Raw genomic sequence first — 20,442 nt, forward strand, 5'->3', positions numbered from 1 at the left:
TGCAGCATCTTGCTTGATGCTGTGCGTGCTGCTTTTAGTAGACTTTTGTAAAAACTGGGGAAAGCCGGATTGCCTTTTTCCTGTTCAGTAAATCAGAGCAGTCCACTAGAAGGCGCTCGCTGTTAACCCATCTGTGCAGTGCTCAGCTGGGCTGCAGGAGGGGCGTCAGCTTAGGACAGGCTGAAGGTTTTCTCGGGCACTGGGCAAATTGGTCGTGGTCTGGGAAAGGCAGCATAAGGGGGGCTTAACGACGGTAATGCAGCATTCTCTCTGAGGTAGGAAAAATAGCACTCCAGAGCTTTAGCTAACTGCAAGCTTATATTGCACGATTCTCATCTCCTCAAATCGATACATGTTGGGGGACGTCTGATCAGTTTGTCATGACTAGTTTGTGAGCACGACGGATGCTTGTGAACAAGGTGTAGCTTTTCTATGCTCTAAGAAATAGTCTGCAGAATTTCTTTTTGCCTTCCATGGCAAAAAGATGGCATATGGATGACAACATTTTATGTTTCCCCAAACTGAGAAATAGTGCTTGGGCTTAGTCTTATTGAGGAAATGTATTAAATGGGGAACTGTACTAAGGAATGCCTTGCTATATGAGGAATAGTCAGAGGTAACTTTGGTGAACTACTAGAGTTAATAAAGTGTGATATTACCTTTCTTTGCTGTGATTAACCTGTATATTTAGATATGCATTCTTGTACCATATTTGTTATAGCTTAAACATCTAGGTGTGGAAATCTTCAAAGAAACACATTTTTCATATTGGTCTGAAAATCATTCTGTTTTTAAAAAGGAGGAAAAAATAATGACCAAAATTTATCTTAACATGCCCCCCAAGCCCCTCACAACAGCAACACCCCCTCCCCTGTTAACCTGTTATCTTCTGTAATTTTTAGAAGATGCAAGAAATAACATTCTTAATATATGAAATGAACTGTAAGCAGAAATTGATTACTGCTGGTTTTCCATCTTCTTATAAACCTACATCTGGTTTAGTGTCATCAGTAACTTTTACAGATTTCTCATCAGAGGTTGAGTGAAGATAGGTATGCTTTCTCTTAGTAGCCTCTCAAAAGACTTGTTGTCCCAACTTGTTAAAAACTTTTAGTTCTTCTGTTGAAAGATGAAGTGAAAAGTATCATTTCACTACAGTATGAACCTTGATTTGCTTATAGAGGGGCAAACGGACACAGGAGCAGTTGACATAACTGTTAAGACACTTCACATAGATTATCAGGGTATATTTTTGTGCTGCTGTGCTGCTTTAGAAAAACAGGAAAAGCAGTGCAACCAGGGTACCAGTCTACAACAATTTAATTTGGGATAGATAAATACAGTTTGAGCCCAAAAGGGCTTTTTTCCTTCTTTCCCGTGGATCTGTAGAGGTTTTGAATGAATGCACTGGAAGTTCTTGACACCTGGGAGAAAAGATTCAAAAATTTGTTTGTTTGTTTTTGTTTTTTTTGAGAAGTTATTCAGTTTAACTTCTTTCAAGTTCATGGTTCAACCTTGTAGAATGAATGCAGTGCTACCGTTATGAAAGAGGGTTGTAACAGAGAAGAGTATACCTATTCCTTCAGCTACACGTATGTACAGTGTTAAACACATGGCTTCAGTTCAGGAGCCATAGTGCTTTTTAAAATGTGTTTCTAAACCAGTCTGATGAATAAAACAACTCTGGTTATGTGTAATGGGGGCAGTCGATCTGTTAAGAGGAGAAAGTTTCCACTATCGTCAGTAGGAAGGTTGATGGCTTCTTCTCTTTGGATACTGTTTCTTACTCCTGTTCGGTCAGGCTGCTTATAGTGCAGCCCCTAACAAGCAGCTGTTTCCCAGCACCCAGGCATGTAAGTTTACCTGCCCTCGGAACAATTGCTGGTTATTCGGAAAAGAATGAGAGTGCCATTATTTTGTCCCTCCTGCCCTAGATTTTTCTAGAGATAGGCTAAATTCCAGCAACCAAACATTCTGGCGTACCTAGATAAATTTTTGAAAAAGCCTTTTTGGCAGTTTTACAGCATCCTGTTCCTGGGCAAAGCTGGGAGCTAATTGGGTGTATAATTACCTCCTGTTAGACATTTAAGCAACTGATTATATTTTTTTTTTTTCCTGAGTAGTGGGGGACCTTCTGGATACTAATGTTCTGCTTCTTTCATAATAACAAGCTGAAATAGTCCCTCCTACCTGATTTTTACATAGGTTTAATTATGTGTGTTACATAAGGGTTTTGAGAAAGTGATTAATTTAGCAAAGGGTTCCTGTTCCAGCCTCTGTTTTTCATAGGTGAGCTTTTTTGTTGTTGGGAGCTTAGTGTTCTCCACAAATCAGGTTGACAGTAACATTTTCTCTGGTTTTACCAGGACAACTTAAAGACCAAATGAAGTTAACTGAAACTGTTATTTAGTTGTCATTCCTCTGTCTCGCATAGGTGTCTTTTCTGGGCAAGCTGGTTAGGAATACCGTGTTTCAGTAACCACACGTGTTTAGATTGTGTGAAGACTCTGGTATCAAACCAGGACAGATGATCAGCTCAGCATTCCTCAAATTATGTCAGTGTTCTCAGATGTGAGCTTTGTTTTCGTATGGTTTTGCATAGGTAGTTCCAACTTGATAACTGTTTATTCAGCTGAAGGTAGCTTAAAACTACAAGTTGAAGAACCATTATACCATATTTTAGATAAGTTAATGATTTAACTGATTAAGAATTGCAAATGTGTTCCATCTTTCTAGTTACATTTTTTAAAAGAGAATCGTTGAGGCTCAATTTTGAGGGAATTCATGAGTTCCTGGCAGATTCTGGTACTATTTGCTTTGTGGAAAAACTTACAATTTCCTCTATTATGTCTCTTTTTCTGTAGAACTGTGCCAGACATGTAACTGCTAAAGATGCAGAAAAAATGTCGACTATGTCTGTTACCTTACTCATTACTTTGAAACATCCATTTGGAAAGCACAGAAAGCAAAAGGGATTTTTATTTTGTCTTGTTTTCAACTGGAAAGTAGTTGATTCTGAGGGAAGGTTTATCTGGAATGAGAATGTTTGCAGCCAAATCTTTGTTCCGCTTGAACGAAGGTAGTTCATCTAAACAAATTTGATTATTGTTTGTGCTTTTTATTCACTTGTTAACGAAGAATATTAAAGTAGAAACATCTTCCAGTTTATGTTTTCCAGTATGATACATGCCTTTATTAAAATAATTGCATTTTTGTTCTTCCTTGTTATGTATTCTTTGGTTTTTAAGGCTATTTGTTTGTTTGTTTATTTATTTTAATGGAGAGGGAGAAGAAACTGCTTGGGTTTTGGGTTTTTTTGGGGGTCTGTGGTCTAGTGAAAGAACTACAAGAGTCTTGAAAATAAAATCAGATAAATAAATGAGAGAAGCTGGAGCAGAGGATGTTGTTTTAGAAAAGAGCAAAAAGCAGCCCTGAAAAGTAAGCTAGGCGCTTGTGCTGGGGTAGTTCCGCTAGGCCAGGGACTACGTGGGACAACTGGACTATCTGTCCTAGAACGTCATTAAGTCCTCGACACTTATCTGTAAAATCACAAATGATGATGAGTAATTCTGCAGGCAAGTCACTCAGAATGGAAAGGCATTGCACAGCTTTCTGCACCACCAGTGACCCTGTCTCTTCCTTCTTGGCTACTTTCATTTTGTCCAAGTCCAAAATAGAGGGAATGAGGCATTAATAAAGCACTTTATATCCTTCTCCTCGTGTTTTATTTTATGACCTGAAAGTAGGGCTATTATATACAAATAAATTATTTGTTACTCAGGTTTCCAGATGAATGCATCTTCTTGGCCAATGTTTCTCTTAAGAACTCTCAATGGAGCTGAAATGGCACCTGCAGCATTCTTTAAGAAGGTAAGAAGAAACAGACGCTGGTCCCTGGTTACGTTTTTTTAATGAGGATGCCAAGATATTACCCTGTTTTCTGCAGCACAGGAAGGCAAGACTATTATTTAAAACGACTTTGAACTGGCAAACTACAAAGCTAGACAGGAAGCTCTGTGATTCTAGTCCATTGGACGGGCATCTCTTTTCCTGAGCTGAGACTTTAAAGTATGGTGTGTTATTTAGAAAACTTGTGCTACCTCATTTTTTTTGCATCTCATGGATTTAAGATATGATGCATCTCACATTTCTTAATAGCACCATATTCACATTTGCACAGGAGTAGAAAATTTTTAGTGGGAAATAAGAGCCATTGGAATATAGCAGTGCTTGGAAAGGTTTTGTTAAATGTATTCGTTGGGCACATACTCAAAATTTAAAAGGTAGTGAAAAAATAGTTTAAAAGAGCAGAAAAAAACATTCAGTTTTTTAAACATGACTCTTGAGCAAGTTACTGTGAAACATGAAAAATTATATAAAAACAACAGTAATATTAAAATGACTCGTTGGTTCAATTTTTTGTTGGGGTGGTAAAACCCAGTGGTCACAGTAAGTGACTTCATTTTTGAAACTGAGAGTGAGATTCATGTCAGCAAATCAAACAGTCAGGTTCAGACCTGCAGTCACATTGCTGGTATGTTAACTTTATATACGTTTTTCAGATAAAATTATATAAATTTTCTACGGCATCATAAGCCACGCTTCCCTGTGCGAGCCTACCAGCACATCTGAGATGGCTTTTGGATAACAAGGTTCCTGAAGCTGAGGTGGTAATTCAGGTTGCATCAGATCACGACTCCTGCTATAGGGGTCTACTTACACTGGTCACATTGACTTGATTTTTGTTTTTCGTTTGTCCACTTGGAATTGGATTAAGGCCAACTGAGTTAACAGAGGCCTATAAATAATGTCCAATGCTAATGAATTTTTCATGGATTAATTGAGAGGTGAAGCTTTTACTAGACAGTTATCAGTCCCCAGAAATATCCATTCCCTGCAAACCTCCTCTTCTTTATTAGCATGTAATAATTTCATTTTAGTGTCTTTGCTGTCTTCCTGCCCAGACATAATGTATTGGGTGCAACGTATTGCTTACATAAATACTTTTACTAGGGTCTTTCTGTCATAGAGAATTTTTCTAATTATCCCAGCTGTGTTTGTGGGAACAGAATCTAGATTTTTGTAATACAGAAGAGCAAAAGCAAATTTGGAATACCGGTAAGCTTCCTTGAATGTCTACTATAACTTTTTGAGAGTAGTGAGTATAAGAAGTAAGGATGTTGAAGAAAAATAGAGGGTTTTCTCTTTTTTATTTTTAAGAGGCCATAGAAATACAAATATTACACTGCTCTTACTTTTGTAGGAACCACCAAAACCTGTGCCAAACTGCTTTAAAGTTGGAATGAAGCTTGAAGCTATAGATAGAAAGAACCCATACTTGATTTGTCCAGCAACCATTGGGGATGTTAAAGGAGACGAAGTTTTTGTTACATTTGATGGCTGGAGAGGAGCATTTGACTATTGGTGCAGATGTGATTCTCGAGATATTTTCCCAGTTGGATGGTGTAGCTTGACAGGAGATGCATTACAACCACCAGGGAACAATGGTAAGATGACTAATAATATTGCTTAATTATTTTTCCCCTCAATTACAGCAGAATTTTAAAAACCAGCTGGCTGTATGCAGATAAGACTGAAGATTTGATTTGTGAGTAGCTGATGAGGATGAAATGTTGTTAAATTTTCTTTATGTAGTTTAAAGCTAATAGGATAGTTAGTGGGAAACAATTTTTGTCTGTTCGTAGTAACTCTGGGAACATGTTTTATTTAACACTGTTAGGAGGTCTTTTGATAATCTTTAAATTTTGTGTGCTTGTGAGGAATCTTGGACTTAAACTAGATTTGCAGTTTGTGTTATAGGTAGTTAAATGCTCGTGTTTAATGATACTAATTTATTTGCTGCAGCAGCACTTTATATTAAGCTAACTGCTAAGAAAGTAGTCTTTGCTTCTGTGGTGTTTGAAGGCTTAAACTATATATTTAGTGTTTCTTCCTTTGTACTCCCAAAATTCTGTCTTGAAACTGCCTATTCTAAGTGCTTTATTGTCCTCATACCTCTAAGGATGTTCGTATGTAGGGCTAACTAATAGGCACTGTGCTTTATAATGTACAGCTATCTATCACAGAGAGAAAGGAAATGGAATAAAGCGGGATATCCCTGAATGTAATTCCTCTGCTACTCTGGGGACCTCTTGTCATGTTTCTGTAGCGTAAGGCTTTTCTGTCAAACTGTTTGGGCTCTTCTATCCTCACTCTATTCAAATTTGACAGAAAGGCAAGTTTTTAAAGAGGGAAACCATATTTAAATTAATTACTTCAATATTGTTGACCAGAATAATTTGTGAGCGTTTTCACACCTGGTTTTAGGTGAGTAAGGAATGAGTAGACTGGTATCACAGAACTCTCATTGGAAGTACAAAGGAAAAGAAAGCAAGAAATGAATCATGTTTCCTGCCGTCTCCATCCCCATTGTTTTTCTCAGTCTTTTGCCAGCAGGTCAAGAACCGTAAGGAAAATCGAAGTGAAATTAGTTACGGGTACCTCTGCATCCTTGCCTGTAGCTACTGTCTGCAGTTACTGCCAACGGTGATAGTACCTTTAAGCTAGTTTAGTCTGTTTGGGCAGATTTTAGCAAGGGAACAACTATGTGTGTAGCTGTACTGGCAGATCCAGGATGATCTTCCAGTACAAATGTGCAGCGAGAAGGCAGGGGAAAGCCAGGTGAGGACAATCTGTATTCCATCAGCAGTCATTTAATAGGTACCAAGCTGACTGCAACCTTAACATTTCTGTGCTCCCAATCTGTAAAGTGTCTTTCTCAGCTTCTTCAGAGGGTTGACCTTGTTTTGACAAATCATGAATGAAATATGCTATTATGGTCAGTTAATTACATTGATTGTGGTGAAATAAAATGGCTTTATGCAAAAGGGGCTGTGTAAATAAGTGACATAAAATTTTTAGAAGATATTTTGTGACAGTTTAGATTGCTGAGCCCAATTGCATCTTCTGGAAAGAGGTATTATTAAATTGTTTAGTCTACTCCAGTATCAGTGCTGGAAAACCAGCAATATTTTGAGATAATATGTACAGAATTTTTCTTGCCTGATTAGTACTTCAGAGAGTTCAAAGAGTTGTTTAACAGTTAGTAAAGTTGATGACGTATTCCAGTTGTTCAGATAGTAAAACAAACAAAATTCTTGAGCATGTTCAAATTTGCTGAAAGCTTCAAATGCCTACCCAGGTATTTTTATGGATTCTATTGCTTTGTTATGAAAAACAATATCACTTTAGGCATTAATAAAACCTGAAGTAAGGTTCTGACAGACTTGTAGTCAAAACGGAGCATTTTGGACATGTGATAGAAGCTGGGGGCAGGGAGGTGCAGGCTGGGGATTTTGTTATTTTTTAATTCTAAAAGGGAGCCCAAAGTTAACTGCAGTTTCATTGAAATTGTGTGTGCTTCTTTTTTTCCCCATTCTGAGCATAAAGCGTTTGTTCTTTCAGTTTTGCTTCATGTGCTTATTTTTTATGTGCTGTTTGTCCATGTTATATGCACTTGTCAAATTTACATAGCTAGATGAAATATTTTGTGCTCTCAGGTTATGTTTTCAACTGTTATTTCATCGCTTTTGAGCCATTAAAGAACCGTAATGATAGTCCTTTATTAAGATGTAAATAATAGCTTCAAGGAGAGTATAATCAAGTCATTTCAATTCAGAAATATGATAATGTTGTCAGGATTCTTCATTAAGTCACATTAACATTGACTGCTCCTGTTAAGGAAGAAAGTGTGACAGACACTATATTCTAGGCATTCACTTGATATATTATAGTATTATTCTGGTCTGGACCTTTTTCCTGCAGGTTAGTTTAGTATTTCTGCCTTGAATTACCGCAATAGAAAGTGAAAATAATTGACTGGTGGTAGCTTAGATTTCAGAGTGAATATAATGTGAAGTATTCTTGATTTTTATAACTACTTTTTCTGAAAGCATTTAAATGTATTAAATCACTAGTTAAAGGACTGAACACCTGCCCCTTCCCCCCAGATTTTAGTGACCAAGCAAAACCAATATTCTGCAATCTAAGTATGAAAGCGGTAAAGGATGCTTTAAATTCATCCATACCTAGGACAACAGTTTCCTGCCATAAGACTTACATTTTAGGGTCTAATTTAGCCCTTTGAAAGAGATGAAATGCAGTAGGGGAGACAAAATGAAAATTAGGGAAGATTTTATTTTGACTGTTTGCTGTCTTAGCCATTTAGGATGCCCAGAGAGAATGTAGGAGCCCTGTTGTGGGAGCTTTTTAAGAACAGTTTAAACACAGGCTTCTTAGTATGGGTGAATTTATTCAGAACAGATTACGTGGTATGTTTAGTCTTTCTAGCTTTATCTTCTGAAACTCACATTGGTTTTAGAAAGATAAGCTTGGGAACTAAGATGCAATTAATAGAAGGTAAAATTGAGATGGTAGGTGAAAAGTTATTTTGGACCAACTGTTTTTAACATTCAGGCCTTAATCTTTGTGTTGATGTTTTGTCTTTTGTCCTTATCAGAAAATGTGACTTAAGTGGACCTGGCTGGGTGTCAGGGTGTGAGTACAGTGGTATGAAATGTAGTGTTCAATATTTATACTAGCAGAAGCTGTGCTTAGCTAATACTGTAGTTTCTTTCCTTAGAAATATCTCTGATGGTAGTAACTTATGTTGTGTATGGTTCGACAGCAGTGCTTGATGTTGGCTTGGCCTGCTGGCCCATGGTTAATATTTTAAGGGCACAGTAGGTTGTTTTCTCTGCGTCTCTTGGTCACTTGAATGGTTCTAGTCACTCAGGAACATTGGTTTGAACTGTATACCTGGTGAAAGAAGTTGGCATGATAGTATGTTTATGATAGATTGATCTGAAGGACCATCTACTCTAGCAGGCTTTCTCCAGCAGTGGCTGAAAGCAGATGTCTGATGAGAAGCATAAGCACCTGGGAGAGAGGTTGGTAGAAGTATTCCTAATATCTGGCTGTGTACAACCCAGCACCTTCCAAACCAAGAATAATGTTTTTATGCTGAGTACCTCCTGGAGGAGCTTGATCTATTTTGTTCAGTTATATTTTGATGCCATCCAAACTTTTAAGCTCCTACAACACCCTGTAGTAAGGAGTTCTGTATTTGAGTATACGTTCTGTGGAAAAGGAGGTATCTTTTTTCTTGCTGGTAGTTTCATTTGTTGCCTTCGTATTCTTGTACTGAAGTAGATTCTTGTACTTCCAGTACGTGTACAGGAAGAGACAGTAAATAGTTGTTCCCTAATTGCCTCCTTCGTATCCATCACAATTTTGTAGACCTATATTCTAGCTTCCCTCAGCTATCTGTATTCCAAACTTGTCAAATCCTGTTCTGTTTCATTTTTCCTCATTATGGGATCAGTTTAATTCCTCTGATCATCCTTGTTCTTCTGTACTGCTTCCAGTACTGCTTTCAGCTACGTTATTTTTGAGCCAATGGAACCAGAAGTGCACACGGTATTTAAGACTTGGTGGCAGTGTGGTGGTTTCTGGTTTGTTTGGTTGGGTTTTTTTCCTGTTCGTTTTATAGTTATTCATGAATTGGTATTTGGGATTTTTGGACTATTACTGAGCAATGAACTAATACTGTCATAGAAACATTTATTTTAATTCTGAGATGTCATTTTTGTATACTTTAGCTAATAGCCCATCATTGGTCACAGAAGCTGGATTATTTTGAATTCCTTGACATTGAATTTCATCTGTTACTTCTTCTGTTGAGCAACTGCTCGGCTTTACAAGATCTTTCTGTACATCTTTACTCACTCAAATAATTGTTCAGCGGTTGTTGCCATCTTATGCTTTAGTCTTGATCATACATGAATCAAATGGCACAGGCCCAAGGAGAGATCTCATCAGGATTTCTCTATAGTCCTCTCTCAGCTGTGGAAACATGTTTATTCCTGGCCACTGTTTGGTATTTTCCAAGAAATTCTTGAGAAGGATTACGAGGATATTCCCTCATATTCATTGCCAGCTACAGATTTTTTAAGACTGGTATGAGATCTTGTCAAGTGCAAATCCACAGGCTACATCAGTTGACTTTCCATTGTCTGCTTGCTTATTGACTCCTTAAAAAAAAAAAAATTAATAATAAATTTGTGAGGTATGACTTTTCTCTACAAAAGCTATGATTTGATTCTCCCCCAACACATCGTATTCATCTTTGGGTTTACTACCTCTGTTCTGTAGAAGAGTTTTTAGCAACTTAGCCAGTACAAACGTCAGGTCCCCTGTCCATACCTTGCTGTCTGGAGTGTTGGCATCGCATTAAACCCCTTTTGGCCTCTGAACTTGACGACAAACTTGCACAGCACTATCAGTAGGTTGGACATTTCATCTTTTCCTTTCCTTAAAACTCCGAAGTGCTGTGTGTCCTCCCAGCTTTCTACTGTTTGTTTTGTCTCTGTTTCCTGACCTCTGCTACTATTACTTCATGTCAGGGAACTTGTTTCAAATCCCTGCGAAAAGGGGTTCTGGTATGGGAACTGATGTGATGAGCTTCCTTGGGGTGAGTATGAATGCAAAAAAAACATTCGGTTTTGTTGCTTTATTACTATCTTCTGCATTTGGTCATTCTGAAATTTGATCATCTGTTGGGTCCATATCGCTTCTGCTTTTTGATATGCTTTAAAAAGACCTTTTAAGTTTGATACCTTTTGAATGTTTTTCTGTTAATTCTTTTTCTAGGCCAAACATATTATGCTTTTCTATTTAACCACCATAGATTGTAGCTTTTATTTTACTCAATTAGGTAATAGAAAGCTGTTACTATGCCTAAGAATATTCTTGTATTGCACTGTAGCTAGTTGTATCCGAGGGTTATGATTGAAGTGGCTGGCAGATGACTGGAGATTGTCAGAGCAGTGTTGGTTTGCTGTTTCTCTATAAATTAATTTTACTGTTTAGTCATTACATGTAAATGGCAGTTACTTAGGCAAGCCCCCTTTTTATTTATAATAGAAGTAAAACCTATTCCATAAAAGAGAAAAAACAAAAGAACAATTGGGGACAAGCCATGCGGGAAATGATAAGTAGTTTCACCTGCAAAGATTGATTTCAGCATAAAGTAGTATCTATCATTTAGATGTGAACAGCATCTGGAGAGGGATCAGTTTCTATGTATCGCCGATCCTCACAGTCTTATGAAGCTGGATCTTTGACGGATAAAGGGGATGCAAGAACTCACAAAGGAGGAACTGCTCTTTGTGCTCTACAGAATTTGGGTGACCAAAGGAAGGTGATGTAGTAGTCTAAATAAAAATAGTGATACACTCTAGCTTTTATCCTTAGTCCCCTTTCTTCCATCTGTTCGTCTCCCGCCTTCCACATCATGTGTCACCTCATTGCTCTTCTCCCACTTCCGTGCATTTATTGTCAGCGAGAGCAATCTTCTTTCATTACGCTAATCAGCCTGTGATGTTAAAGGTCTCCTTCAAAAGCTGTCTGCAGCAATAAGAGTAGTACAGGCTCAAGCAGAGATTAAAAAGTATCTTATTTGTCTGTTTTATGATTTCTTAGCTTAGTTGTTTAGTTCTATTTACTTTTCAGACGTGTTCTCATGCTTACTTTGAGCAGATTTTTCCAAGCTAGCTACTGGAGATGCACTTCTTTGTTATTGATAAAGAAATTTTGTCAACATATCTGTGCTGCATTTTCAGCTGAGTTGTCACAAATATGCCACATCAATATAAACTTAAGTACTAGCCTATAGCGTTTGCAGATGAAATGAAAGAAGCATTGAAACTTTTGACAGAGCTACAGTTAGATCTGTGAAAAGAGTTCGTGTTGTTTAAAGTAGCCAAAAAAATCAGATAAGCGTGGTAATTCTTAAGTTTCATTAAAGGAAGAAACAAATATTGAAATGGTACAATTTTGTACTACTGGAGGTTTCATTTTTCTCTCAGTGCAGTCAGCTTCTTTTCACAAGCAGGTCACACTAGTTAAATCAGGCACATACAGTAAGCAGATTTATGCTGTCTTCAGAATTGTACATGAAAAACTCAATGCTTCAGGCTAAAATCTGATTTGCCACATTCTCTCACATGTTAAGCTTTTTCTATATGGTATTAATGTTTCTTGGCATCTTGCAGCAATGCCTGGATGGTGCTGCTACAAGGCGGTAATCACTTAAGAAAAAATAAAGGTTTTGCCTTTCCCAAAGCTGTGACCTTACTGTAAGTCTGGTTTCCCCACAATCTCACCATGTTTATTTATAAGGTAATTGTAATTTTCTTTTAAGTTGGAAGTACTTCAACATGTGTATATTTGATTGTTACACAGAAAATATTCTTTTTTTATTTGCTCTTGTTCAGGTCTCGTGGTTACTAGTGTCCACAGTGATTGTGTTGCCCAACTAGTGGATGGGATTGAGTGGATTTTTTCCAAATCTGTGTTAGTACGTGTACGCTATGTTAATAATATCAGTGCCGTCATTCAGATATTTAGACAAAACAAATTGTGGCATTGCACTAACCACACTCTGCGTTTTTTGGGGGGGTTTTTGTTTGTTTGTTTGTTTGTTTCTTCCACTGAAGCTTGTTGCATTTTATTGTTTCATTTTGGGATGACCTTTCATCCTGATGACACTATTTGGGGAAAACTAATGGCAAAACCTGAGCAGAATCAGTAATGATAGGGTGAAGAATCAGGATGTTAAAACTCTTATCTGTTGTGTAGAGGTAGGCTTTGCCAAGCTTATTGACAGATTCATCATCAGCACACCTAAATTGTCTTCAGGTAATTCAAGGTTGTGCTGCTTTGATAGCTTATCGGGTACTTACTTGCTCTCTTCCTTCTCAGTTTATCAACAAAATTCTTTCTTTTTTCCTTTTGTTGTAGCAGAAACTAAAACCTAGAAAGAAGAAAACTGCATGATGTCCCTGTCTTGCCAAGGTGGATGTGAAAGTTTCCAAGTGCAGTGTTGCTTTTTAGACAGCAAAATGCTGACTTGTAACTGATTTTGTATCGTAGCAACGTATCAATTAGTATTTTGCAGCTACCTCTTAACCAGAAGTAATCCAAACATAGATAGAAAGAGGTGGCATGCGTTACAGATACTTATGCTTTTGTATGGTGCTCTTGTTCAATTGAGACATAAGGACATAAATTTTTATAATCCTTGGCAGTAAGCTGTTTTGAAAAATTGCTAATCTTTTCCACCTCCTTTCCCAGTTGTCAAAACCATCATGATAATAACCTACTGTATTAAGGAAGGTTAATTTTATAGTTAAAATCCTGGGCTAGAACTCAGGACGTATGTTTCCATTACTTCCGCTGTGGAATGTTCACGTGGGTTTAGGGTAAGTTGCTAAATCTCTTCGCCTTATTTTTTTTTTTAATCCATAGATGAGAGAAGGGTCAGGATTTTGTATTCTCAGAAGAGCATTTGGCGTGCGTTTCAGGGGGGACGTAGGAACAGTACTGCAGTACAAATAAAATCATTTCTCTCTTGAAATAAATGCTGGTTTAAACACTGAATTACTGTTTTTACTGTCCTAATTGGCACCTTCATCTAAGGTAGCAATGCTCTGTTCACAGAATGTATGGCAAAATGGGCCCATACCTTGCTTCGTGTAATTTTACTTCAGCTTTTTAAAGTCTTGTCTTGTAATTGCTGCTCTGTGACACTAACTGAATGGCAGATTTCTTGTGTTTAAATATTACAAATCTGAGCCTATTTTCCCCTCAGTTTCCATAAAAACATAGAGTGAAACCATCACTGTGGATTATCTGAAGGAATTTTACTAATTAGAATTGCATGAGAATTCAGGCTGAGCTGTCATCTGTCCCATCCCCTTCCCAAACGCTGGAGGTTTCAAGTAGCTTCGGATTTCACTGTTGTCTTAAATATCTGACTTATTCTGGCAAGAGATCTTGTGGATAACGTTATGGGGTCAAATTTTGCAGTCCTGCATGTGCCTGGGAAGTTTTTCTGCTTCTACAAGCAGAACTTGGCCCCCATCTAAAGTCTAATCTTTCATGTCCTTCTCATGTAAATGAGCTCAGTTCACTCCGGTGGATCCGCTTGTGTGAATGAGGGCTGAGATGTGGCAATGCATCTTTAGCCTGTGACTTCCAAGATCCTGGATTTGGCATTTCTCTTATGTACGTTGTATACAAAGTGTGTCGGTGTTGGATTCTCACAGAATGTTTTTGTGTGAAAAATGAGAATATTTTGAATGAGCAGTAATTAAAAGTATGAAAGCTGTTTGTGTGTTGCGTGGAGGTGGTCACCTCACTAACAGGACAGTATAAGTAGAGCTTTGTGAACTTTGAAAACACCATTTAGTTGCCAACGTTATGATGGTAAAGTGTGTTTGTGTAGCATTTTCTCTGCTCTTCAGTTATTGAGGATGCCGGTACAGTTTTTGGGTCTAAATAAGAGACTTGGGAAAGAATGCCATGCAATGCATCCCACTCCTGAAACTGGAGCAGCGGATATTTGTGTAGAAGAGCAACAAGACACAAATGCTTGATTTTGTTTGTGCAAATGAGAAGGCCTTTGTGATGCAAAGCAGCATCCTGAAAAGGGAAATGTGCTTTTTTGGTTGTAAATATCCCAGCTAAATACTGCAGTAATTGCAAGCAGAGCTTGGCATTTTTCCTCTCTATTCTCTTCAACGTTATATTTTAACAAGTTCTCGTGAGACTATTAAACCGTCTTAGTTTTTGGAACATGTGGCCTAGTGGGGATAACTCTGTCTACAGATGCAGTGGGTTGGCAGCTCGGTTTTGCATGTCTTTTCATTTCCCTCCAGATCCTGTGACCCAGCGTAACCTTTGGTCTCCCTCCGAAGGCCGGGGTGAAGGAAGTATGAGCAGGTGACTGATGATCACTGTCAATACAGCCTGCGGACAATATGGGAATTACTTTAGCAGTCTCCCACTCCCTTGCGCTCCCCCCCCGCCCCCAAGTCTTGTCCTCTCTTAAATCAACAAATGCAAATAGCAGCCTCCTCATTTGCTGCTATCTCCGGGAGGCTGCCCAGGCAGCATGGGCTTTGTTGCAGTCCTGCCTATTGGAAAAAAAAAAAAAAGCGGCTTCAGCCCTAGGCAGAAGGAAAAATACCAAATGGGACCTGACCCCCCCTCCCTTAATGGTTAATGCTGCTAATATTCGGTCCTCTGGCGCGTACAGGTAGGAAGATGCTGAGTAAGGGTACGTGGTGCTTGTGTTTCAAGAGGGCAGCCTGAAGTGGTTGCAGCTGTTTGCGTTGTTACTCTTTGTCCGGTAAATGGCCTTCTGGAAGGGAGCAGGGATTGCCCAGTGTCCCGAAAGTCATACCTGTGCTCCTGGAACCTGTTGACGTTGCAAGTAGCTGTGTATTTAACCGTAGCTGTGTCGTTACTGTGCGAGAACAGAAATGCATTTGATAAATTTCAGCGTAGGCAGAGGCACAAAGAATTTGTGGACAAACATTTCTTTACAAGTTCATGATTGTTTTGTTGAATGTGTAGCTTTGTGGCACAAATAAATAAAAATAGCTGCATTTTACATTGGTGTAAGCATAATACAAGATGCGATATTTAGTACTGTATTGTACGGCATACAGTTGATATTGTTCTGCTTTCCAGACGTACAGCTTAATGCGAGTTGTCGTTCAGCAATTTGGACACATCAGAGTAATGCTATGCCAGCATTTGGTTAAAATTCTATTTATCTTACTTTAAGCTGTCATTGCATATGAAAATAAGTTTGGCATACATAAATAAAAGGAAGGTGATCACTTTGCACATCCAGAAGGTGGTCCTTCTCAGATACTTAGGGATATCATGTTTGTATTTGATGTATTGGGATTGCAGCCAGCCATAATGAAGAGATTTCTTCTGAACTGCCATTTAGGAATATTAGATTAGTAACCGAATCAGACAAATAGCAATGTATGTAAATGCTCCTACAGCTTTAAAAATGTGTGTCAGTAATACTTATATTTTATAGGAAGTCTGTTTGCAGCGTGTATTTCATCTTACGGTGGCATTTTCTATTGCAAATACTTTTTAACAGTTAAGTCCTGAATAAAAATTCAGACTTAAGTAGCAGTTATAAAGCTAGGTGCTGGACTGTTAAGGTGAATATTACTCATAGAGCTAGCCATTTAAACCGTTACTCAGTCTTTAAATATGTTCTTTTCTCAAGATCTCTTTTCAAATATATCTTTTAATTTATTTTGTGTTTTATTTGCCCACCAGAAAGGCTCAACATACTAATATTTCAGGAGGAGAATTATCCCAAATTCACAAAAATCCAGGTAGCTAACTATTTAGCAGCACCCCATGCTCCACTTTCAGTCTGCAGTAGCGCATTGGATCAGGCACTGGTGACTGACACAGTCAAAGCCTGCTGGAATCCTAACTTGCAATACTTCTGAGTCATATCACATTAAGTTTATAGTATTTAAGGTTAGGGAGAATCACAAAGTTTCATCATCAGCGAGATGCAAAAGGCTGTGGTAGAGGCAGTGTGATAAAAGAAAGCCATCTAATTTCAGCGTAAAGCCTTCAAATGATTTCAAATGTGTTGTGTGTTCCTTTCCCACACCTCTTGCATCAAGGGTGGTTTGATGTCACAAAAATTTCCCATTTTCATCTTCTACTTACCTCTTTCACAGCTTCTGCATCTCTCTCTGTCAGCAGTCAGGCCAATGAAATAGAATATTTCTTGGTCTTTTGGACTTAGCAGTTGCTTTTGTTGGCCACAGGTACTGCTCTAGCATGGTGTGGTGCATCTTTTCAGTGAGACTATGCCCTTATCCGTAGGTTCTGTTTGACATCCTTCTGGTGTTTAAATCAGTCCATTGTGGAGGGAATTGTTAAAATAAAATCATCATTATTACTTCAGAGGAGAGTGAGTTGGGTGGAAAAGGTTGCTAACTAGGAAGTTCAATGAAATCTGATTACATCTTGCAGCTCACACCAGATTATAATATAGTCACTTCATACACATATTGGGTCAGTTTTGTATTGGGTTGGGAGATTCAACGGAGAACGAGTTTAGTGTTAAGAATGAATAAAAGTGATACTTCGATTATTGGAAGTCCTTCTTCCAAATAAAATTTGAAGTCTGGGTGGCTCCAGGTAGAAAAATCCAGGTATAGTTACATGAACTTAACTTTCTAAGTGGCATCTCAGACAAATGCTCATTAATGATACTTTGCCTGTCATCAGTTTCTCTTCTTCAGTGGGATGATTTTCTTCACTGCTCAAAAGGTTTGTAGCTTCCTAGAAGTAGTTGGCATGTCTTGTAATCGTGGAAATTGCCCTTAGAGGAGAACGGATGTTTTTATGGGCTGTATAATTTGTGAAGTATTTTGAAGGCCTTCTTGATGAATGGCACTTTACAAATATCTTACAGTAAAGAAAATTATGGGAAGCATTTATAAGGTGAGTGGATTTTTTTTTTTTTTTTTTTTTTTTTTATTTTTACTTGAATGTCTTTCTCTTAGAAAAGTCCCTCTAAAATAGTGGGTATAGAGAGTTCTCTCTTGGTCTTTAATGAGGTTATATAGTTTCATGCCAACCACTTAAGCTCAAAATATCCAAGTATATTTATTTTACAATATAACTTGTGCACTACACTTTTATTTTTTTTTTTTTAAGCCTTTGTTAGAAAAGTTGCTTTCCATCGTTCATTTTGAGGTTTTCCTCCCCTCCCCTTTTGTTTTTGTTTTTCCTCAGTTTCCATTACAAAGAGCAGTGCAAAAATCCAATCTTCCCCTTCCAAAGTGACCCGGCGTTCAATGCAGTCTCCACAGAAATCTGCTCCAGTACCAGCGCAACGGGGCAGGAAACCAGGTCGGGGCAAACCCCCTGGACAGTCTGCAGTTCCCAAGAAGGGCAGGTCTCCTAAAAATATTCCCTTGACAAAAAGCACCTCTCATACTGAAAATCTTAAAACAAGGAAAAAAAGTTTAAAACCTGGAAAAAAGGTTAGTCCTTATCTACTACTTTACTCTATATTGCAAAATTTTGTAGTGAGATTTTTTAATTATTATTATTGAATTTTCTGTTTTCAGCCTTCAGGGCTTTAGTGTTTTCAGCAATTGATTACAAGTAAAAGTCTAGAATACCTATTCTGGAATATTTCACTATAAACTTCTATGGATTATTTAATCCAGAACAAGATAACAAATTTCCTGATGGGCGAGCTGTTGGTGTTGAAAAATACTAGTCTGGAATAGCTATTTCCAGTAAAATTCCAAGAGCTAGGGAGACCTTTTGGGTTTTTAGTCCTGGTTATTTTGCTACTGTACTGAACCATATACGTAGTTTTTTTTCCACCCCTCCCCTGCCCCCAAGTTTCGGAAAGTTGAAGTTTTGTGTTTTTTCTCCTCTACTCTGGATCACTGTGGGCTATGGGATCTATTACTAGTGATGTGTGGGAAAGGGTGGAGTAATGGCACATCTCCATGGGAGATGTGGGTGCGACATCTCCCTTCAGTGATACTGATGATCAGTGTAAAGTGCTAGTGAAGTAACATTATTAGAGCATACCTAGAAGGCTCTAGCACAAAACTGGAAGCAGGCACTTTGTTAAAATGATGACCACAAGGTAAAGCATTCTTCTGGGGACTGGAAATTGAAAGCCAAGCGCTGTCTCTTCTGCTGCCTGCCCCTTCCAGTTGGGCATCCAAACTGGTAGGCTATTGATGCAAGTGGTCTCCAGCTTTATCTCTAGCTTGGTGTATAAAAGTGCACAGATACACAGATTAAAGAGTAGAAAGGTGCTCCCACCCAGACTCAGCTGGTGGATGGGGTGTTCTCCATAAGTCTGGGGGGCTTTAAAGGAGAGCATTGAACACAGGACTTTCATATCTTAAGGATATGACAGGATGCGCGCTTCCATGTAAGAGTTTTGTCCTCTGTGCCTCGTGAAAAAGAAATTGAGAAGCTCTGTATGCTTTGAGGAATAGTTGGAGGCATCTCACCCATAGAGGAGACTTCTGGGGTCTAAACACTGGGTGTCTGAAAGTGTCTGTTCAGAGCACTGTGTTTTGCACCTGGTCTGTGAGAGGTACTTGGGGGGATTTGTTTGGGGAATGAGCGTTACTGCTGACGCTCCCTGTCTTGAAGCAGTGAATCTGAGGTACCTCTACACACCCCTGATTTCCTCTGTGGGACTAGGCAACTAAAAGTTAGGTTTTGCAGAATCTAAGTTTGATATCTGTCTTGGGAGTTTTACTACATGAACTTTTGCATTAAAAAACTTTAAACGTTATCTCCTTTTGAGAATCCGTGGAAGGTTCTTATTGCTTCGGTACATGGTTAAATTGCCAAGACGTTATACATATGTGCAAGCTCTTCTTTGGACTGCACAGATAGGGTGTATCCAACATGCAGTGCCATACAGCCTCTATACATTTGAAAATGCCTTTTTTTTTTTTTTTTTTTTTTTTTTTACGATTGATCCAAAAAAATCCCTTCAGCTTTTGAGGCTAAGTAATTGTGCTTCAGGCGTGAGCTGGCTATGTGGTAGTTCAAAACCTGTGTATTTGGGGAGATTGGTCTATGCCTGATACACTGTAGAGTTGTTTGACTTTCTTTGCCCTTTTACATCTGTTATGCTGGAATGTTTATCATTGTGCAGGTATTAACTTTTATTATACAGCTAGGAATGTTGAGCTGTTGTGTCATGCACGAGATGCATGCTGTGTTTTGTTTTTGGTTTGTCTCCCTTGGTTTGCACTGTATGGTTTTACTCTGTCATAGTGAAGAAGAAATATCTTTAAATCTCTTACATCTCTCTCATTATTTTTAAAAGTACACTTTGCGTAACAATGCAAAGAATTCCTTCCAGAATTTCTTGAGGGAGGCCTGAGTGTGGATCACACATTTGACCCCACAAGAAGAGAGTTTTTAAGTGTCAGGGTAAAGCTTGTGAAGTTGGCCATGTGGTGCCAGACTGCGAGCAGATTTCTCGGCAGGCAAACGGAGCTGGCATGCCCTCACAGCTGGCAGGGGCCAGCCGGTGGCAACCTGACCAACCAAATGTGCTGAGCCCTGCTGGGAACGTGGCCCGCCTCGTGAAACAACATGGCTTTGGAATCGCAGTTTGCTGCTCATTAGTTTGGGGTTGCAAAATGAGAACCTCAGCTGAGCAAGCATAATGTGCTGTGTTTCCAAAACGCATGCTCTTTCCTCCTCCTGAAGGAGAAGATAGGAAATGGCCACTAGCCTCGCCATGCTTATGTGTTAGTACGGAAGGAGGATAGTTCCTGTGTGTTACAGTTTAGCATTTGCATTCTGTTTCCATGCATACATTTCTCCCATTTCCTCCTCTTTACCCTGAACTTGACCACCCGTATTTTGCAGTGTGGTGACAGACAACTGGGCACCCAAAGAGTCCCTGCTCCAGAGGAGCCCTCAGGAACGTCAGACTTCAGATCAAAAGCTCAAACTTCCCAAGTACATTTTTCTTCTCTG

General features: G+C 38.6%; 1 protein-coding gene across 6 annotated transcripts in view; it reads left to right on the forward strand.

Annotated features, from left to right (window-relative positions):
- The window catches only part of SCML2 (Scm polycomb group protein like 2), a 72,823-nt gene that overhangs the window by 31,106 nt on the left and 21,275 nt on the right, over nucleotides 1-20,442 (forward strand). For all 6 annotated transcript variants that reach the window (XM_074605569.1, XM_074605559.1, XM_074605537.1 and 3 more), the window contains 3 exons: nucleotides 3,782-3,870; nucleotides 5,264-5,507; nucleotides 17,698-17,948. In XM_074605569.1, the coding sequence (XP_074461670.1) occupies nucleotides 3,782-3,870; nucleotides 5,264-5,507; nucleotides 17,698-17,948 (584 nt within the window). The remainder of the gene's footprint in view (nucleotides 1-3,781; nucleotides 3,871-5,263; nucleotides 5,508-17,697; nucleotides 17,949-20,442) is intronic.

Source organism: Larus michahellis, chromosome 1, assembly GCF_964199755.1.
Source record: "Larus michahellis chromosome 1, bLarMic1.1, whole genome shotgun sequence".
Lineage (NCBI taxonomy): Eukaryota > Metazoa > Chordata > Aves > Charadriiformes > Laridae > Larus > Larus michahellis.